Genomic DNA, 23,680 nt, shown 5'->3' with positions numbered 1-23,680 from the left:
GAAATAAAACAGAAATATTATTATTGTAGTGTAATAGTAATTATACATTTTTTAAAAAGTGCATCGGGCAAACGGGCAAGAAAATAAAAAACAGATACATGGAACATAGAAGGACATTTAGGGAATCAAAATCAAAAACCTAGTTGAAAGCCTAGCAATATATAAACACAACACATTCAGCACGATTAAACTCAAGAAAACACAAAATTACAAACATCATACCATGCAAAACAGTTCACCAACTTCAGAACCGACCAGGACAAACTATAAAAAGCCACTCTAAACAGTCAAAGTCGAAGATAAGAGCGACCCACTCCATTATTAAAAAGGACCCGACTAAACGAAGACCACTAAGATAAATGATGTGTCCGAAACATGTCTGACAGACCGAAACAGCGAAGATAGGCCAGACGAGAACGATCAGAAACCACTAAACCACCTCAAGATAAAATCTGACATTATTTGTTTATAATGAAAGTATAGTATAATATTATAAATTATAGGGGTCGATAATCGTTTCAATAAAACTACGAATTTATTAACATGATATATTATATTTATTCTATAACATGTTTCACGCACGATCACTTCCATTTTTGTCAAATTGACTGTTAAAGTAATGTAATGCAATTTTCAGCGCCTCGCAAAAGTTTTTTTCTGGTCTCAATACCCACAAGCCTAAAATCGTCTGCGGTACCTATACAACGGTAATTGAACCTAGATGACAGTGTAACTGCCAAAAAAGATTGGCATTCGCCCTAATAATTTTGAAAGTTATTTGAACACTTGTTCCCATTTTCTTTTCGCTGTTTAGGCCTTCTTTCATTTCAATTGAGACATTGTCCAACCAAATCATCGCGTTCCAAGCTAAGAATGTTCACCTATTATTTTTAAGTAGGGTTGACTTAAAAATGATTTTATTTTTTGTTTTATTTAAAAGCTTGAGAATTTTTTAATTACCTTGTACATCTAACAAGCTTAATAATATAAAAATGGATAATATAACATTTGGAATTTGTACACGAAGATTTTCTCAAACAATAGCATCATATAAATACTGAAGTACTTAATGTTTTCTATTTTGTTATATTAAACTAAAATATGTTAAATACAGTTTGTTTGCCTTTTGTTTCTAGCCCTTGCTACGAAATATCAGTTTGTATAATTTAATTATTTGGAAATAGTAGATATTTGAAATAAACCCTAATGCTGATTCCTATCTGAACATAGGGGTAAGTGTTTTTGTTTTTACTTTTCTTTTGCAAATACATCATTTTAACTGTGACTATCTGAACCAATTCAAAACAAAGTAATAACCCTGAAATTGTATTTGTACCATAAATAGGTTCCATGCCCCGAGGTCTTGCTGGTCGATGGCCAACGTGCGGATTTAAGAGATCTTTTTTATCAACGTCCTTTACAAATCCCAAAAAACCTAGGGCCATTCAGTGTAAAATACATTTTAAATTGCTTCTTTTTATCTAAAAAACTACTACGACAACTACTAGTTTTTTCTTTTGGCGATGCTAAACCTCGCTCCTCCCTAGACTTTAAAAAAAATAAATCTCTCCCTGGTTTATATGCACATTAAAACATTCGAGATAATTTACTGCTGCCACAGAAAACTATTTTTTATCTATAACAAATCTTAAACATTTTGTTTCTATTTGATATTGACTTTTTATGGTGAACATTGAATATTATAAAATCAAATGGGCTTTATTGGTGTGCAATCATGATCAATTATTTATTAGTTGGGATGATTCTTATCAGTTTCTTTGCGATCTTATCTTTCAGATTTTTATATATTGACAGTACATTCTGAAAGGAAAATCTTAATAAAATATGTTCGTTGGTCGTTCTCATGTTCACGTAGTCCTGTACTTTGTTGGTAACCAGTGTACTTCCCACTTTGTGTATGTCATGCTGTTTTATTAAGACCATTACTCACTATTCAAGTGGCGTAGATACGAGGGCAGGGTGAGAGATAGGTCAGGAATGAATAGGGGTCATGTTTGTTTTTCTGCGCGCATCTTTTGTAGCTCGACGTTTAATTGAATAAGATCTGTGCCAGGCTCGTGCTCGATGGCCGTCAGTGATGATCGTGAGATGCAGCATCGTGTCTCTGTACGGATGATTGGGGCAGTCCATGACGCTTGATTGCTCACTGGTGTTTACAAGGTCGAATGACGTTGGCCAGTGTGTCTTGGCTAAGGTCAGCAACACTTTACTATCGCATCGCGTGTCCTCCAAACCGATCCCGTTGACGTGCCGTATGTATTAACGAAAGAGCGTTTAACGAACCGTGGAAAAAAAAAACTTTTAAGTTGTAGAAAGAAAGTTTAACACACTTTTCCCTAATTACGACTGCATAAATTGTCCGACTTGACATGTATGGACTTAGATATGAATTTATGACCAATACAAAAATGTACAGACAATTTCACAGATTGGTTTTTTAAATTTATAGTTATGGTAATTGCATGCACGATATATTAAACGAGATAATGTTACTGGTGGAAAAAAAATGTTTAACACTTTTTTCACAGTTTACGACCGAATAATCTCGTTCTCCACGCTATTCAATCCGCATCCATAAAACTATTAGATTTACGATCTGTAAATTGTAACATGAATTCCAAATGAACATTGTTGTAAAGCATTCCAATAACTATTGAATCTTTATTGATAAAACATGATTATATTAAATGTGCGATATTTTAAAAAAATAGGATCGTAATTTTGTCTAACAAATCCCTGCCTGGCTCTTGTGATTTCAATCCTTCAATTTAACTGTAAGTTCGTGCGTGATTACTTCTACTGACTAAAACATTTAAAATTAATTCAAATTGTTCGTTTGGTCATTTACGACCACTTTGGTCTGTCTCTTCACACTGTTTTGGTCTGACAGATGCGATTCGGCTTTTCACCATCTTCAATGGTGGGCCTGTTTTGGTTTATATACTGACTAGGTATCACCCATACACAATTGATCACCCCACATTCCGAAAAAGACAATTCGAAAAATAACACACAGTCCAACTACTGCAGATGGCGAATTTGTGTAATTCATTATTTTTTATTGTGTTATGGCTTTTACGTTGTAAGAGAATTGAACAGTTCTTTTCATATAGCGTAGACAAATTTTGGATAAATTTAATTTCCCACATTGGACATTGAACCAGATTGATTTGTTGATTTTCGAGCATGAAAGTCTTAATTCATAATAGTTTTAAAAGTTCATTTAACTGATTTCAAAAACTGGTTGCAATGTTGTGTTATAAATGTTTACAGTTTGTGAGTAGAACCATTTTTTGTTCAACTATAGAACTTCATCAGTGAATTTTAGATGAATTTTTGATATTAAGGAAGATGATGTTGCTGTTTTGAAAATGTCACTCATTATTAAAATACACTTCTATATTTTATATAACTATATATATTCTATATTTTATATACACTTTGCAAATACTAAAGCTACTATATAGCTAATAATACTTAATTTTTTGTAATTGGGAAATATAAATCTACCAACTGTTCATCATTTATTATGCGAAACAAGGAATATTTTTTACTTACATAGAATACATCACGTTCTCCTATCAAGTAATAATAGCTTCAATTTAACCATAAAAACAGATTTTTTTTTATCTTGCGTACCTTTACAATAATTTATCGCCAACGATTTCTATACTAATTAATCTCAATTTCAGTAATTGAATATCTTCAACAATGTCAGATCAAATATTGACAAAGATCATGGTACAGTTTTGAATGTTTCCGACACTTTTGCCTCCACTGAACATTCTTTTGCAATTATTTCACCCGGTTACTTTTCGCGAAGGTCGATCGATGATTCAATGCAGAATAAATTGACTTACAAATAATTAAAAAAACTTCGTTTGTATGGACAAGACGAAATAAGTTCTCTCGCGAATTAGGTTCAAGGTTGTTGGAATTTAGAGATGTAGTTATGCACCTCACTTGCTGGCTCGTGATCCGAATAAAATACCAGATTCCAAATGAAAAGAAATTAAAAAAGTGTCGACTTTCCGAAAAGGATTTTTTTTAAATCGAAATTCCTCTTGCTAAAACATATATATATTTTTTTATAGGAATTTTTTCTGACATCGCCACTTAAAATATTAAAATTACGTGTAGTAGTTTAATGTTAATTTTATAAATTTTTTATAAAATTTGATTGATTTAAGTATTATTTGAGGTTTCTTTTCAATGAGTTAACTAACATCGTTCATACCCAATAGCGTTTCCCGCATTTTCATCAAGATACAATTGTCGTTCAAGGTTTGCTGACTTACGTAAATTATAAAGATCATATTGTTTAATCATCAGCGTAAATAACTATTGTTAACATTTTCACGTAGAATGCTACTAAACAAATCTCATACAGTCTAAAATTAGAGAAAAGATTTTTCCCAGGGTAACCACAAAGGTCAATAACATTTTGCAAAGCTCTGCTTACCAAGCTGGACAAATTATTCACTGCTTCCAACAAAACTGCAAGGCGAGCAGTGACAGCCTGTGACAGCTTTTCCATGTTCACTAGCTTTTTCAACAAACGAAATTAGCTAATCCAAAAATATTTCCGATTCATTTTAATTTAAAATCTAAATGTGAAACATTTTTATATACAAAGGAAGAACCTGAACAAAACTCATAGTTTTTATTTTATTATAAAATTTATAATTTTTTGACTTCAATAGAAAGGTATAACAATTATTGAAACGGCCTGTTAAACACCTCGTATATATTTTGGTTGCAATTGATCAGGTTACTATTTCCTTCTGTAACGTTTAATATTAAATTCAATTATTTCTCAGAGGTTGTTCGAGCATTAGCCTTTTGTTTATGAAAGACTAGTATGATGATGGACAATTAGACTGTGGAAGAATGTCCAACAAAGAGCGGAACTACCAACGAAAATATACACGTATATTTATTGTTAAACGTTAACGATAAATATTTAAATCTGTTAAACTGATTGACATGAAGATTCTATAGAAGTAAATAGACTAATTTCGTGGTCCGCTTGACCAATTATGGTAATATTCTATAGAAGGAAAAGCAAAATTCAATTATTAAAAAAGTGATTATTAGAATACATATTTCGAATTACTGTGCAGATGACATAGTTAAATATTATTTAATAAAAAATTATTTATAATTAATGGTTTTGATTATTTGTCATACAAACGAATTTAAAAAGTGTCCTCTCCGAAAGTGACATCTTGACAGTCTCTTGCCACTTCAAACCGAAATATAACAATTTTTCTTTTAACAAAAATCCATTTTTATTACGAGCTTTAATGGTAGTTATTTATCGTTTTGGGTCTTTACCCTACTTACATCTGAAAGTAGAGAATTTTCAAGTACATATATCTCTCTCAGCAGAAGTTGCTAAATTTTGGATAACTACTGGACGGACAAACTTCATGTTCATGCTGAAAGTGTTAATTTGTAACAAATGAAGATAATGATAAGATAAAAAACACATTTCTGTCTCTTAGACGGACCAACAATTTTTGAAATCGTCAGAGGTAAAACTGGCGGGATGGTGACATCATCAGTGGTAGACAATTTCCAATTTAACTACTCAAGTTATATCTTTAACTTATGTACCTTTTACTACAAGCTTTAATTTTAGAATAAATTTTGAAGTTGAAGGAACTCTTAATTGTCACACGTCGCCCGGTTTTGATTATGTAACTTAATTGGCTAAAGAATTTTTAATTTTTCATAAACGAAAATGCCCGAACTAAATGTTTTATAATTTAACCGACTGAAAAAATGAATATGACATAAAATTCTGTTTGTGAGAAAAATAAGTCCCTCAGCCTTTAATTGGAGGTCATTTTCAACTTAAATTTAAATTAATTCTATAAGTTGAACTAGTTGAACCAACAATTTATCACATTGTTATAGATGAAAATAGTAGGAAAAATTGTAAAACAATAAAAAATATTTAAAATAAAAACTTCTGAAAATAATTACACAAGGTGTAAATGTAGATCATGGTTGTGGTTCTATAAAATTTGGACCACCTGCCAGATCACATAATTCAAAACTACTAGTCGATAACTACATTTTTACTTATTAATAAAACATAAAGGAATGTTAGAACAAAAATTGTGACGTATTTTCTAAATTTTACCATTTACTGCACAAAAGCCGATTGAAAATGTGAAATTTGGTTGATTCATAATTGATTTCTTGCCTTCTCCCAAACTTTTGTAGGAATGACATAAAGCTAATATATTTGGAGCTTAAAATCACAAAATCTTTTTTTCTTAACTTTTAATCCCCCCCCCAATTAAATAAAAGTTGATTGCTCTCCCCACTGCCTCCTGGTCTGGCAGGTCTGTCAGATTAGTTTATAACTAACTATTTGCTCAATGTATATTATGTACAGATAGCAATAAATAAAATATAAATCTTAAAAAAAACTTTTAAACGTACTTAAACAGATAATGTGGCATAATTTTATGTTTGCTAAATAGATTTTTGAACTGATCGGCACTTCTTTAGAGTCCATCAATTTTCGCGAGTTTCCTCAATCCAAACAAAAAGCAGCAAAGATTATTCTGGTTCTCAACCACCACCAACGAGACAAATTGTCTGTATGAAAGTTTCTTAAAACGTAGAGTTTTAGTTTAAAACAACAAATAAAACCTAAAACAATATCAGATCTTAAACGTTTTACAACTTGGGCAGGTTCTTAAATACTTAAAAACTGACGTAATTTAATGTATTTTAAATAAATAAAATATTTTTGTTGCATTACTCTTATATCTCACATTTTACGAAAAGATTAAAGTTTCAACTTGTTTCATATGCATAATATGAACTGTGTATTATAAAATTATTTTGGCCTTATTATTTTCTTAAATTATTGTATACTGAACTCGTGGATTATTATATATATTTTTTTCTTTTTTCTTCTACCTAAAAGGAGTTTTTAAATTAGGGTTTATTCCAAGAAGCATATGGTTTTTTTTTTTAATTTTATAAAAGGTTAATTTCAAAAACATTCATTTTTCTTTACGTTTCCGGCTATTATATTCTGCCCCATCATCAGAAACTCTAAAAATGTTTTTGAAATAAACTACCCTTCTATTTTAAAAAATCAAAAACTGCGTGATTTTTCGAATAAATCCTAATTTAAAACTCCTTTTAGGAAGAAGAAAAAAAAATGTAATTCTTATTTCGTCTTACAAATTCATTTTTCACCACCAGTAATAATGAGTTTATTCACTTATAAATCATCAGGATGTAGACGTAAAGAGAGTTTAGATTTTGCAGCGATACCTTAGACCAGCACACATGCGTGGACGTCGCGGTACGATGGGCCAAATAGTCATTAAAACCATGCAAAACCATTGCCCTTCTCTCTTTTTCCGTACGGGATTTTTAGTTTCCCTTAATTTTAGACTGCCGGAACAGGTGCGAGGGGCTGTAATTGCTGGATTGATTTCGTACTCGCGCCGAGCAGTCTGGCCATCAGCGAGCCGTTGACTTCGCGTCCTTGGAGCTGGGCCGTGTGAGTACACCGTTTGCTCTTTTCGTGCAATTCGCCCTGTGTAGCGATCCGCTGTTCTCGCCAAATTTTTGCATAATACTTTTTTTTCAATTAAATCAAATTTTATTTATTGTTTTAATATTCAAAACTTTTTTAGAACAGTTTGTCACTTTTCAAATAATTTAAACAAAAAATAAAGCGTATCAAAATTAAAAATATCAATCATTAGCAATAAGAAAAAAAAATGTTTATTGACTTAATAGAAAACATCTTAAATTTAAAACTTAAATATTTATTAGGAGAGGTTTAAAAAACGCTTTTTAATTTATTATAGAAAAATGCAATTGAATTGTTTTACTTTTCAAAAATATCTGTCCCCCAGGGTAATTTAAATGTTATGCACATCCCCCCCCCCCGAACAATCGCAACATTTTGTCTATCCGCCTTGTAAATAATGGTTACGGAATTTTATTTCATTTTGTTGCATACGGTAAAAAATATTTTTTTATATATATTATGTTAAAGCTTATATTATTAAATATTAAATAGATTGAAAATCGAAAATCAATCTTCTCATTAAATATACGATACCACGCATTTTCTTATGATTTATTAATTAATAGAAAAACAACCTCTCTGGACGTACGGTTCAGTGTGGGGCTTACCCAAGGATTCCAATTCCCAACGTCTCCAATCAATCCAATCTAAAACTCTCCGGCAAATTACAAATGCTCATTTTTAAGTTTCAAATTACACTATTCGTAACCACCAACACATCCCGTTTGTATATGAACTCATTAAAATCCGCTATAAAAAATTTCATCAATCACTGAACACACACACAAAAATCTATTAATACGACATTTATCACTTCCAACCCAACATGAAAATCCTCCAAGACGATTGAAGCTATGTGACCCCGAGACCTTCTCATTAAATGAAGATTGAAAAAATTTCAGTGTGAAAGAGTGTTGCCACTGGGAAACTTTTCCTACAAAAGATTCAAATGACAAATTCAACATATATGAACATACAATATACATTACAATTAATTAAGGTTTTTAGTTGAAATGAAAAAAAGCTGGGGTTGAGATGGGGAGTTGATGTCCGAGTGGATCGAGGTCACGATAGCTCAGGTGGTAGAGCAGCGGCGTATCTAGCCGAAGGATGTGGGTTCGAATCCCTCTCGTGCCATTAGCTTTTTTTCATCTCAACTAAAAACCTTAATTAATTGTAAAGTATTAATTGGTCAAGCGGACCACGAAATTAGTGCATACAATTATACAATATTTGTAGTTGTAAATATCAAATACATGTAATAATAAAATTAGTAGGATTTGTAATATTTTGAGAATTAATTGTATGCCGTTCTTTCGAGCCATCTGAAAATATGCACCGCTCGACCAAGCTTTAAATTCAGTTTCAACAGGCTTTACACGAAAGGATTCTCATAGTAGTCAGACTTAAATACTTCCTGATAAATAAATAAAAATTGTCCGTATTTATCAAAACATTTTTACATTGGTATTTATTAAAATAATTATAAAGATTTTTCTAAATATTGATTATAAATATTCTATTTCTATATCTAAATATTTTAAATTTCTCTTTAATAGTCATGTTTAACTATTTATATTGATTATTTGTTAGAAATACTTCAGAATTTTTTTTGTATTATGTCCGTTTTAGTTAACGTTGTCGCAGTTTATTTATTAATAATAGTGTTTTTACACGTTTTTAAAATCGTAGAAGTTAGATGAAATATTGAAAAGATTGAAAATTGAAAATCAATCTTCACATTGAATGTGCGATAGAAGACCACGCATTTTTTGATAATTTATTAATTAGTAGGAGAACAACTTCTTTGGGCGTACGGTTGTGAAGTGTGGGGCTCAACCAAAGCTCACTAATTTCATTCCCCAAAGTCTTCAATCACTTCAATAGTAATTAGTGGCATAGGTAATTTTAGTAAGATATTTAAAACATTAGGCTTTTCTAAATTCATTTCTGGATATTACTTTTTACGTTTCCTTATGTTCAGTGATTGTTGTTTTATGGCCAAATGTGTTCCGACTGTGAGTTCTTCCTTCCACCTAGGTTCTCCGGGTTTAGCCTAATTCGAAATGAAGAGGAGTGAAATGGTACTTTACTGAAACAAATTGTAATTATGATGGCGGACGAATTTTTAAAAGATTTAAAAGATCATTGCGATTTACCGTTGTTTTATAAACGGCAAGGAGCAGGAATCTATTTAGAAACTGTAGCGTGATATTCGGGACTGATGGCACATTACACTCTGCGCACGTTAATGGGAGTTTTAAACGTTTAAACTGAGCGTTAGCAAATAAGGCAAATGCAGATAATTATCGTAACCTAAAGAATTACTTAATTCACCAGAACAAATAGTAATTGCATTCTGTTAATAATTTCGCGGAGAAAAGCCCTTACACCGAAAATTTACAATTTTATTTTTAACATTAAGGGTTTAATTGTGTATTAGGTTTATTTTTAAATTTGGCACACTAAGAACCCATATCTTCAAGACGAGTTGTTGCAAGGCGTAAGTGTCGCGACGAGCTACATTGTTGTCCTATCAATCAAAACTCAGAGAAAGCCCTGCCAACGGTAGTTTTCTTTCGGGACAGCTTTATTTTTTTAATGTAATGTTTAAAATACTTCTGAGAACACTAGATCAAAAGGCGACCGTCGACCCTGCAACAAGTATTTTAGAACAGACCAGGAAACAATTTTTTCCATTAAATGCAAGGGTTTAATTTTAAAAACTTAGAATTCTCTCTAGACGTCAAAATATCTATTATAAACGTACAAATTATTCTTATGTCAATCCAACTTTTATTCTCAATTAATACATTTCCAATCGAATATCTATTAAAACAATACATAAGTATTAGAAGAACGACAACTAATTATATTTTGAAAATGATCGGAGATTAATATATAAAGTTGATAACTAATTATATTGGACAAAATGTACAAAAAATCATCGGCTATCAAAACATTTTATAGCCTCAAATGAAAAATTATAATTTCTTTTTATCATAAAATTTTAAATACATAGCGATAATTGCGTTTTATTCATTTAAATACATTTACTTGTGTGTTTTAATACTGTAACATTACTACAACTTGACCGTCATCAAAGACCAATGAAATTAAAGTTAATTATAAATTGTCTCATTAATTTTCACCGTTTATAAACTCATTCGCTGCAATGTTATGTTTTATTTGCATCCTGATTGTTGGCAAGATATAACAAAATAATCTATTTTTGTTGCACAATGCTGTTTTCTTTTTGTATAAAGAAAAATAGTCGTTAAATTATGCGAGCTGGGCGATGGTGCTGTCAGACATCAGTGCACAGATTGCAAATTTAAAGGGGATTTTTCGTTGACAAAGATAGTACAAATCCTACAAGAATTTTTTATATCTCAGACAAGTGTAGTTTATCATATTTTTCAGAAACCTGGATAACATTTGTCACAAATTTACAATGCAACCTGCAATAGTTTTCGTTTTTGACTGACTTGATAACGGTATTATTTTTATTTGATCTCGAAGAAAAAAATACAGCTGTCAAGAAAACTTACGATTCTTTTAGATCTTATATTTTGTATGTATTTCTTCTTGCAAATGAAATGCATTTATAAATGTAAAAATAAATNTATATATATAAATCCTGCATTGGTGCCTTTATTAGTTTTCAAGGAATCAATGGTTGATACGGATAATTTCTTTAAACAAAATACGTACATACATTAATAAAATGTTGTTGTAAGAAGGACTTGTCCTTTCATGAACGACATGATAATGAAATAATCATTTAATTAAATTTAAAAAAAATACAAATATAGCTATAAAGAAAAATTTTCTGTATCCGTGCACAAAGAAATTATATAGACATTCATTTTTTCTTAAAAACAAAATATAGCAATCATGAAAACAACAATCTATCTTTAGTGTATGGCATGATTTGTTTTGATGACCTTTATGTTAGCGATTGTCGGCTGTCGGGCTTAGAATTTATTAATATTTACTTTTTGTAAACATAGTTTAAAAATAGAATTTATTGCTAGTACTGTTTTTGAGACATTAAAACATGAGGTTTAATTGAATTTTACAACATAAATTACTTTCTAAGTTATAAAATGTTTGCAGGTATCGGGTTGTCCGGAAAATAATGCAGGATTTTAAGTTTTCATTAAAAAAAATCTATATAAAATATTCTGTTTACGTTTACAGGATTACTCATTTGTATGAATGTCAACACTTATTAATCCTCTTCCAAATGATATTGTTTGTTTATCTCTGTAGCATTCCGCTACTTGGAAATAATTCAGTCATCCTTATAATGTCAAAGCGAGAATTTCGTACGATTTTCTTTTACGAGTTTAAACTCGGCCGAAGCGGAGCCCAAACGGCTAGAAACATTAACCAAGTCTGGGGCGAGGGTTGTGTTAATGAGTGCACTGTGCAAAGGTGGTTTAAAAAATTTCGGGAGGGAGATTTCAGCCTTGAAGATGAAGAAGGTCGTGGAAGGCCTTCCTCTCTTAATGATGATGTTCTGCGATCAGTGGTGGAAGAAAACCCCAAAACAACTGTTCGAGAACTTGCAGAGCAACTCAAAGTCAGTAAAACGACCGTCGCTGACCACCTCAAGGCGATTGGAAAAGTGAAAAAACTCGAAAATTGGGTTCCACACTCATTAAACGATCGCCAAAAAAATCAGCGCTTTGATGTTTGTGCATCACTTCTTTGTCGAAACAAAAATGACCCATTTCTGGCCAGAATTGTTACATGTGACGAAAAGTGGATTCTCTACGATAACACTAGACGTTCTGGACAGTGGCTCGACAAAGGAGAAGCTCCAATACATTTTCCAAAGCCCCCAACTCATCAAAAAAAGGTAATGGTTACGGTATGGTGGGCTTCATTTGGTTTAATACACTACAGCTTCTTAAATCCTGGCGAAACCATCAATGCTGAATCATACTGTAACCAAATTAATACCATGCATCAGAAATTGGCAGTAATGAAGCCCTCTTTGGTCAATCGGAAAGGGCCCATTTTGTTGCATGACAACGCTCGACCACATGTGTCACGTGTAACGTCACAAAAATTATTGGAGCTTGGCTATGAAACTTTGCCTCACCCACCCTACTCTCCGGACCTCTCGCCTACTGACTACCATTTTTTTAGACACCTGGACCACTACTTACAACACATAATATTCAAAAATCAAACGGAACTGGAAAATGCATTTATTGACTTTATCAATTCTAAAAATTCTGAATTCTACTCAGACGGAATTAATAAGTTACCAACACGTTGGGAGAAATGTATTGAGAGTATGGGAAATTATTTTGATTAAAGAACATTGCTTTAAAGTAACTAGTTTCTTTTTTTTTGTTTAATACCAAAATCCTGCATTATTTTCCGGACAACCCAATAGTTATGTAATGATTAAAACTACATTTGTGTGGTGTCTGTAATACTAAAAAGAACTTAGATGTAATAGAATATGCTGCATCCTATAACAGTTTCAAAGTAGATATTGTAGGCATAAACAACTGGATTAGTAATCTTGTACAAATCCATAAAAATGGGGGGGAAACCCGTTAACTATGTTATAACTTATGCATAGTTTTAAGTAGTACACACTAATTATTGCAGTAAAATCGTTTAAGCTTGTTGTACTGGTCTGTTTTTATAATAATAATATTAATAATACATGTTACCTAACTACTTGTCTTGTTTGTTTTATATATATTATGGGAAGTTTAGGGGCCGACAAACAGATAAGGTCATCGACGGCCCTCTGCATGTTCTTATTTTTCTTTCTGGTTTTTCACGCGTATGTTTAAGCCTGCATCCATTTGAGCGTCTCGATGTATCGATCTATACTTTAATTGACAATTAAATCGACATATTAAAATGACAGCCTCTCATTTGTACCTCTGGTTGTCAACTACAAGATAAAACATGTAATATAAATATCACCACAAATACTTCCTTTCACGCTAATAAATGAGATTCACTTTTATAAATGTGTTAGTCTTAAAATTTGATTAACATTTTTATTCTAAAGCTATTGTCATTTTAGGTCAACTTGAACGACTTTTGACATTGGTTGTGAATTTTTTTTTTTAATGGTTGAGATTAATCTAAGGAGGCTTTGCCAATATATAGTTCGACCCGTTTACCCTTACACTCTGCTTGTTCCAACTTCGATCCACTTGTGCACCATATTAGGGCCTCTTCCTGAAACTTGGGGCTTCCCTTCTTCCAAAGGCCTCTGTTATCTATGACCACTTGAAAGGATTGTCAAAGTTAAGGTTTTCTCTCATTTAATCAGGTACCATTATAGCCATATGTTCATTTTAATTCAGACCACAGTTTTGTGATGGCTCCTTCTTAAATCTGTTGACACTCTCAAAAACTACCTTTACCTTTAAATGTGTAAAATGGAAGGTCGAGTTTGGTTTCCATTGCTCCTATTACATTAAGACGTGCTAGTCTTTATAGACTTTGTAGCTTGTTTTGTGGCTCCTCGTTCAGTGTATTTGGCCACCATACTAAGCTCCATACGTGATCACGGGTCTGAGCGTTATACTGTATAACCAATTTGCCAACCTGGGGTTTATTCCCCAGGTTTTGCGGCATAATCTCTGGAAAATGTTTAGTAGAGAAAAAAATTAATTAGTTTAAAATAAACTTTATTTGATCAAACTCTTATCCTGGGCACAATTTGAAAGCAATGATTGTAATATTTTCAGAAAAATGAAAATATTTCGGCGATTAAATCTTGTTAAATATTAACACCAATTGGTTTTGCTCCAAATTAATTTCCAATTAGTTGTACCATCTCAATTGCTGTGTTTAACCACAAGGTGGAACGAAGGGGATTGTTAATAAGAAGGAAAAGGGCATATAATTACCGTCACGTAATTCCATTCTTCGAGTAGAACGCGAGCGAGCCGAAGAGAGAGAAAAAAGAGGGTCCACCCATTTTATTAGGAAATAGAACAAAGTATTAATTTAGATAACCCTAGATCAAAGACAGCTGCAAGAAACTTACTATATTGCCTTAACCTGCGAGGAGGTGCCGGAAGTATTGGGTTGTCCGGAAAATAATGCAGGATTTTNTGGGAAATTATTTTGATTAAAGAACATTGCTTTAAAGTAACTAGTTTCTTTTTTTTTGTTTAATACCAAAATCCTGCATTATTTTCCGGACAACCCAATAGTTTATCTTATGATTCATTTTGATTACTGTAACATTATTTGACAGAGTTTTTGTAAGACTATTAACAATGTAAAAAAAAAACATTTCTGTTAGTAAGGGTACAACTACTTGAGTTTCTGTGAATGGAAGTTAGGCCCCTTGTAAGATATGCCCGACATGCTTAGAAGTATAGGTACGAACTGTTCAAGAAATTTAATTATTAAAAAAAGAATATTTCGAAGTAACCTTTTTTAGCCAACCTAACGTTACCTATTTCACATTAAATATTATTTCATTTGTTATTTAAATTTTATTTATTTACTTCTTTGTAAAAACAACTCCGGCAGACGGAATAAAATTCATGCGATAGAACACTTAGTTTGTCTTATCATGTTGTAACTTACTGCTTGCTACTTTCGTGGGAAAAAATGAAGTGTATTCTATTCTAATAAAATAGCAGGAGAAAAATCTATTAAGAATGATAATTTATAATCCGACAAGTGAAAGTTATATAAACAGTAATTTTGACTGATACGATATTTGGCAGATCTCTGGTCAATTAGTTGTTTTAGCGATTTCGGACCTCAGGGACTTCACGGACAATTAAAATTTACGCTAAAGTTGAGCGTCCCTTTATAGCACCAGAAGACCATTTTATACATCTTATCCCGCTAATGTTTAAGATTTTATGAATTATTTCTGTTTAAAAAAAAACATAAATTACATCTATCTGGCCGGAGGCCAATTTAAATTAAACTTCCTCGCACATTTCTCCGAACAATCATCACCTAAATATATTACTGAAAGAGCCATTTGTTTCCAACCACTACGAGTATTTAAAAAACTTAATTCAATTTTTTGATGAGTGTTATGAATACGAATTCATTTATGGATTATTTTATAATAAATAAAGAGCATTGTAAGTAATATTTAAACTCAACTGTGTAAAATCAATGTTTTATAATTTTTTCAACATAAACGGGTTGACATGATTCTATTTGGTTTTTACCCAGAAAGATTAAAAGAAATGAACCAGCTTTTGCTAGTAAATTATGCAAAAACAAAGCATATCCAGACAAAATTTCCAGCTCTACCAAGGAGTAATGAATAAACTAAATGAACAACTTCATATTCAAAAAAGTAGATAACACGATTTTTTCTTATTTTTATGTTTAACATCATGTCAAAATGGGGTTATGTCAATAAGAAAATAACATCTAATTGCTATTAACACTGAAGAAAGCAATATTTATTTGTGATAGATTATACCATTTCTGTCAAATTAAACCATAGTTGAGACTTTTCAAAATCGGTATGCATTTGTACACAAAATGCAACCAATTTTTTCTGTGTGGAAATTTATATATATAATATTACAAACATTACATAGAAATGATAAATGATGGAGTGAGTGTGGTGTTCAATACTTGTTAAAAGGATAGTTGCTACTCACAGTAAGTATTTTTGCAACGATCCGGATTTCGAGCCTTTTAGCTCATCATCAGGTTGAAGGACTTCTACAACCACGTCTCTCGACATGAATTGCCAAAGTGAACCGCTGATACCTCCGCCAACGCGACGTTCCAATTATCAGCTGATTTTTTTAATGACGCTCAATTTGAACGTGCGAAACGCGGAAATTATAACACAAATAAATATTAGAATAATAAATACTTAATATTATTATAAATTACTATAAAAATAATAACAATTAAAATAATTAGATTTGGATGTTTGATATTATTTATGTACATATTTAAAATGGGAGGTAGATCAAAATCTGTTATATTATTAATGCATTTATCACCATGTTCAATTTTACATTTTTTAATTTCAAATTTCTCAAACCAATCTAGTTCTTTTTCTTTGTTGTACAATTGAGTTGGTAAACCCCACTTTTTGCCAAGTTGTCTACTTTGTCTTTAGGTTTTGATAGGATGTTTTTAAGTGAACCCGTACTTCTAAAAGCTATTCTAAAACCTTCTTGTTTAAAAATTTTACTAACTTTTTGCGATAATTCACCAATGTATGGCAAACAACGTTACATATTACATTTATAAATATATACTTTTTTCAACGATACTTATTTAAATGTGAAAAGCTAAATAATGGCTTATTTTAGGAAATGAGCAATCGAGTTGAAATTTTTATTCCACTTCATGCATTTTAATATATTATTTATTCATAGTTAAATATTACAACTGAAAACTCTGATCATGTCCGCTACCATCGCTAACCCAGCTCCTATTGTAAAAAAATGTTTTACAAAAGGGCAAGCTGGATTTCATTAAACAAAATATTGTTACAACTGAGTTCAATATGGAATAATTTACCATATTAAACAGTAAGCATTTCTATAAATGGACGATAAACGTTGGCTACTTTTGGAATATAAATGGATGAACCGCTTGCATAAGCGGATATTCTGTTAACCACACGTTTTGCAATTTGAGAGCAATCCTATTAATAATTTAAAGCTTTTCTGCATTGAAGGGGGTGGGTGAAGGACAAAAACCTGAATTTAAAGTGTAAGGGTCCTTGTGTAAGGAACTATTTTTCATATCTGTTCGCATTTTTATCTTTCCCTGCGGGATCAGCCGACGACGTCTGTTCCAAACCTGTTCCCTATGTAATAAGTGCACGGTTGCAAAATTCAAATTGCGAATGTTTTAGTCATGGTGTGACAGAGGCGCCATGCTTAACGCTGTTGGGCACGTGCAGCAGCGTCACCTCCAACGATAAACAATTCAAATCTTTAAAAAGCAATGCTCAAGCTAAGCCCTTTCTACCAAACGTTTTGTTTATCAGTTTTAGGAATGGCAGTATATAGTGTTCGATATTTTCTCAGTAAAACTTGATGCATGACCTACAAGTTCAAAGACAAGATCAAATCCTGAATTTTATTATATAAAAGAGAGACATGACAAAATCCAAAATATTACTGAATTCGTTTGGCTTGAAACATATTTCAAGGAAATTGTTTATTACCGTCAAATTATTATACCGTAAAATTATTTAATTATAAGTTTCAAATCTTCCGAATTCCATAAACAATACGGAAAATCGAATTAATGATCTCCAACGACGAATTGACGAAAATTACATAGCGCATACGTAAAATAACAATTAAAAATGATTTTAAGTGTTTTCAAATGTTTCGATTATTGTGACAGAAATTTTACGTTAATAAGTAAATGAAACAAACTAAGAAAATCTCAAGCAAAATGAGCGCATGGAAATAAATCTTTAGAAAGAACGAAAGCTTGGATAATTAAATAATCATACATTTTTGTTTTTGAGGATTTAAAGAACTTTTGCTTCAAACTTTTTAAAACAAGCTCAAAGTTTAAGAAACTGAATCCTGAATTTTATTATATAAAAGAGAGTCATGACAAAGTCCAAAATATTACTGAATTCATTTTGATTGAAACATATTTCAAGGATATTGTTTATTACCGTCAAATTATTATACCGTAAAATGATTTAATTATAAGTTTCAAATCGTCTGAATTCGATAAACAATACGGAAAATCGAATTATTACCAACGATGAACCGACAAAAATTATATATAGCGCATACGTAAAACAACAATTAACAATAATTTTAAGTTTTTTCAAATGTTTCGATTTTTGTTACAGAGATTTTACGTTAATAAGTAAATGAAAGGAACTAAGAAAATCTCAAGCAAAATGAGCGCATGGAAATAAATCTTTAGAAAGAACGAAAGATTGTATAATTAAATAACCGTAACATTTTTGTTTATGAGGATTTAAAGAACTTTTGCTTAAAACATTTTTAAAACATACTCAATAAGTTTAAGGAACTAAATTTTCAAAAATACATGCAACCTTTTTAATTAGATACGTCGGGGTGATTTAATGTGCTTTAATAATTACTGACAGCACATCTAAATAAAAAATAATAAGGAAGTAAATCGTTAGAAATTTTGTAGTTTGTATAAATAATCTCATCGCTGTAAAAATAGTAACAGCACATGTAAATTTAAAGAAAGGAATTTTGAGAGATAAAAACCTGAACGACGTCAACGTTATGCTCAAACCTGCCCACCAGAGTACAAAAACAGCAGGTAATACCACTATCTAACCAAGTCCGCTGGTTTACTTAAATGTCAGACTTACATGGAACCCACATACAAGATTAAAACGACAAGAACTTGAAAAAATTATGGACCACTCCCACTTAATAGGTCCAAAATATTCACTAAGCAATAAACTAACCGCTTACAAAACACTCATCAGGCAGGCCTATTTAGACTTAAGAAGTCGAACTGTGAGGCTTAGCCAAATTCTCTAACATCCAACGAATTCAATCCTTTCTATCCATATCCGTATCCTCAATGCCCTCTTCTACGTAACCAATCAAACGGTCCATAAAACCTTAAAATCCCATTCATGGATTATATTATTTGTACGCTCTCAATTTCCATTCTAAACTTCCAACTTCCACCCTCACCCACTAGCTCAAACTCTTTCCTTAACTTCCTAGTCCTTTAATCGTCCATGCCGTTTAAAACGGCACCTCGAGACCTCTTATCTTAATCCTCCAAATTAAATAAAAGCGAGTGGGTACAGCATTGGCTGGTTTCATAAAAACTGCCTGTTGGTATGGCAGATCTATAGTATACTATTTGCTCAATATATTTATTTTGTACAGATAGCAATAAATAAAATAAATAAGTAAGCAATCGTAAGGAACTTGTAAATCGTTCAACCAAACTCTAGCTTTTAAACATATTCAAAGACAAAAACCGGACACGAGATGTATTGTTTGTTTTTTCGTTATATTAATTACAGCATGCTTTCGCTAATGTAAGCCAAATTAAACGAGACCAAAAATTCACGAGTTTTAATAAAAAATGTTTAGTCAAGATGGGTTAAACGAAAATTCACCAAAACACCGGAAAATCATTTAGTGATGGATTAAAATTTAACCAGCAATTCTTTTTATCTAGTTTTGCTCTTAAAGCGTTATTATGTTCAAAACCAGGTAGTAAATTGTTAGTTAAATTCATTCTATGTTGTAACAAATGTAACAATAAAAACACATATAGTTTGAAATAAACAAAAAAATATGAGTGTCCGGCTTTTTGTCTTTGTGTGTATAAATAACCACATCAAGGTGATTTTTAGATCTTTTTAGAAAATTGTAACACGATACCTAAATTCAGAATAAAAAATAATTTGAGACATTTTTAAACAAATAAAATAAATGAACAACGGATAAACATTTAAAAATAAATGTAGTATAAAATGATCATAAAAGGATGCATTTGTTGATGACTTGTTGGAAATTTTCTATGTTAAAAGTATCGACCACTTTTCCGTCACGAACATTCTGGATCAAGGTCTTGAAGGAAATATTAGGACTGAGTCGGTCTTCCTTCTGTAAAAACTTAAATATATTATCTGTAGACATGCTTAAGATTGTTTTGCCCGGATGACCTTAAAATAGGTCGAAAGCTTGCCAACAACTGAATTTGATTTTTCCTTCAAAATCGTACCTTGATCCAGTGTTCGTCACTCGGAAAAATAATGGTGCAGCTAAATTGCAAAAAACGAAAGGAAGAATTCCAGATCAAATTTTAAGAAAATTCGTCAACCTGACGTGTAATGCAATTTTAACGAAATAAATTTGACTCTTAAGTCTATAAAAACTAAAGTTGTGTGGTATTAATGTTAAATAGGGATGTACAATATCACACGCAATTTTAATTATTCGTATATGTATTGTATTTATAGCTATTGTCTTGATTGATTATAATAAACTAATATAATTTTCAAAATATTACTGATTATCAAATTAAATCACTTGTTGAAACATACGACAGTCAATTTTTTTATTATTATTCAAATAAAATAAACGAGTTCCCAAATTGTAGTGAAAGTCCTTAAATATCCATCACGATATGAATAATAACGTAGTTTCAAATTACTTAATCTGATTTAATGCTTAATACCAATTTTATGTAATAATGATTTAGAAAATTTTCTTTTCATTAAAAACCCAAGGAAAATGTTTGACAGAATAAGCAACTAGCCAACATATTTATTTAAGAAGTGTTCTTACTATTATTTAATTTAATTTAGGTTTCACTCATGATAAAACTTGCAGAATGATTTATCATTACAATTAATTCTATCCTTACTTTTTAATTTTTTTATATATTTGGGATTTTTTTTTTTTAGATAATTGTCTGTGGGAAATATTTTTCTGGATAGTCAATATAAGTTAGGTTTCAATTGCAGAAATAAAACTCTGTCACATAAGTTTTCAAAATTATTGTTTAATAAAAGAAAGAACTATTAATTCCCTGTTTTCAATGTACGCTATATCGCTGAAAGAAAGTTATCTAAACTTCTTATCGAATGAAGAACTTGTAAGTTCATGTATTAAGTTAAATTTCTCTAGGTCAGTATTTGATAGTTGATGTGGCAGAATGGCAAATTAACTATCAGCCCCAATATTAATAGGCATAGCCGATTGTTTGCTAATTACAGGGAAATTAATTCATATCGTATAGAATCCGTTATTGACTTTACGTTGTTTGGCGGAGGGTCAAAGGATCGGTGTTTGGGGCAGGTTCGACGAGGGCTTCGCACCCTTCCGCACCCGCACTCACGTTGCGTAACCCTAATTACCCCCGGGGGTCAACACACCTGGAGGGCGCCCTCTTCATCAACAGGGAAGTTTACCTTACAAATGATCCATTTACCATTGACCAAAAAAAGCATTTGTTTGTTTTTCAATAACCCAGCCGTCGGGTTTGATTTATGATTACAGAAGAAGAAGAAAATAAATTTTATTCTGAGGCTTTGAGTCCCATAGAACAACATAAAGCACAAAATTTTGAACAGATCGTGTCAAAATGAATATATAAATAACATAGTTATTATTTATAATCTAAATTTACATTTTTACGTATTTGTATGCAATCAATTTTTTATATAGTCTAAACAATTCAAACATTAATCTTATATTGAATAGTAATATCGAGTACTCTGAGGGAATGAATGTAACCAGACTTCTTTGTCTCTACCATATGTTGTGTTTATGTTAATTTTTTGGAATGAAAGTAATTTTTTAGTGTGAAAGGAAAGGGTTGTTTAATCCCGCCCCGAGGAATATCGTGTACTCTGGGGGAGTTAATGTGACCATCCATCTATGTTTGTGGTGATGTATATATATTATTGTATGTTTTGTTTCTATTTCTGTATTTGACAACTTGAGGTACAAACGGAAGGCTATCATTTTAGGATATCAACGTATTTTACATTTGAAATCAGAGAATCAGTAACCAGATGGAGACATTCAAATGACTGCAGTTTAAAACACGCACCGGGCCGGCAAGACCAAAGCTGCTTGTCAGCCAATAAACTTCGCACTTTCTTACGACGTTCTAAGTAATATAAATAATATGCCAAATAAGTTATGATTGAATATAATGAAGTTGCTTCATACACTGATTTCCTACATAATATATTTTGGTTAATGTGCCAATTTAAAAATCAATTATCAATTATCAAAAAGCAAAATGATACGAATGTACCATTAAAAAAAAGGTTTTTTTGTGTGTGTGTGTGTTACGTAGGTTTATTATCTTGGAACTGATCATTTTGTTCTTGCTGCGTTTACAATCCTTGGAGCACTGGTCTGATAGCACACGTTTTACTATCCAGTTTTCCTCTTCCAGAAAAAAATAAATAGCTACAAACAGTGTAAATTATTGTTATTGTAAGTTTTTGAATATTTGTTTGCAGTTCCACGTTCCTGGATCTCCTTTACTTGATTTTTCTGGCACTATTACACTATACCTCGAATCCAATAAAACGCTTGTTTTCCTATTTCTTAGCAATTGAATCATAAAGAAAAGCATCGAACAATGAAAAAAATAATCATGGAAGTCATCTGACGTTTGACTGAAGTATTTCTGACAACACGCAAGTTTAGTTTCTGTTTTAGCAATTCGACCTTTTAAACAACAGCACCAAATAGAAATATAGGCATTTCATGTATCTCATTATTGAATTTCGCATTTTGACCGTTCCTTATCGCTATGACCTGCTTATTCTGACAGTATATGGACGTTGGACGTCTGATCTAAATGCACAAGTTTTGCTTCCTTTGTCAATCAATTTACTCTTTCAAATAAAGGAAAGGCATATGACTGAAAATAGACATAAAATGTATCTATCTCGTGAATTGAATATTTCTTCATAATTGGAGAGCCTTTGGTGATTCTGTCCTGCTTTTCTCGCCGCTCTCGGACATTGGATCTTTGGTCTGACAATGCTCAGGTTTTGAGCAATTTACGTTTAAAAACAGTTTTAACGAAAAGAAATAGGCAAGTGAATTATCTGTCTAGTGAATTGTTGAATATTTGTCACCAGTTTGATATTCCTACATCAGCCCGATTCCCTGGTTCTCTCGAGCTGATTCTTTATCCACCGTTTATCCATTCCTGCTTGGCTTGTTCTCGTTGCGTTTTCAGACTTTCAGATTTAACGAGACTTGTTTTGCTGCCTGTTTGTAGCGTGCCGTTGGTCACCCCGATGAGTTTTTTCTCGTCGTATTTTTACATGTTGTGTTGTAGGTCTGTATCACACATATTTAGTTTCAGTTCGGAACATGTAACGTCTGTCAATACTTGATAACCCCGATCCACTTGATCTCGCGTGTAGATTCCTATATCCGTTTCTTCACCTCCCTAATGCGTTTTTCTTGCAATATGTTCAATATATCGGTCCTTACACCTAAACTTGCATGTTTTGCTGTATGTTAGACTGGCACTCTTTCTTCAGAGAAACTGCCATCAAGCAGTGAAACTGAACAAAAAAATTGTCGCATTCATTAACATGAAATAATACAATCCTTGATATTA

The 23,680-nt window shown here is 31.7% G+C and overlaps 2 protein-coding genes across 3 annotated transcripts in view; one reads left to right on the top strand and one right to left on the bottom strand.

Moving 5' to 3' along the window:
* The window catches only part of LOC106668632 (growth/differentiation factor 8), a 51,343-nt gene that overhangs the window by 5,859 nt on the left and 21,804 nt on the right, over window positions 1–23,680 (bottom strand). The window lies entirely within an intron of this gene.
* LOC106668633 (transcription factor 15-like) overlaps window positions 22–23,680 on the top strand; it is a 75,506-nt gene continuing 51,847 nt past the window's right edge. The window contains exon 1 of the mRNA XM_024226869.1: window positions 22–2,215. Within this exon, the coding sequence (XP_024082637.1) occupies window positions 2,187–2,215 (29 nt within the window). The 5' untranslated portion in view covers window positions 22–2,186. The remainder of the gene's footprint in view (window positions 2,216–23,680) is intronic.

The sequence above is a fragment of the Cimex lectularius genome, unplaced genomic scaffold (genome assembly GCF_000648675.2).
Source record: "Cimex lectularius strain Harlan isolate CLEC.00 unplaced genomic scaffold, Clec_2.1 scaffold7, whole genome shotgun sequence".
Classification (NCBI taxonomy): domain Eukaryota; kingdom Metazoa; phylum Arthropoda; class Insecta; order Hemiptera; family Cimicidae; genus Cimex; species Cimex lectularius.
The sequence above is the reverse complement of the archived record's forward strand: the minus strand, read 5'-3'. Positions and strand labels throughout refer to the sequence as shown.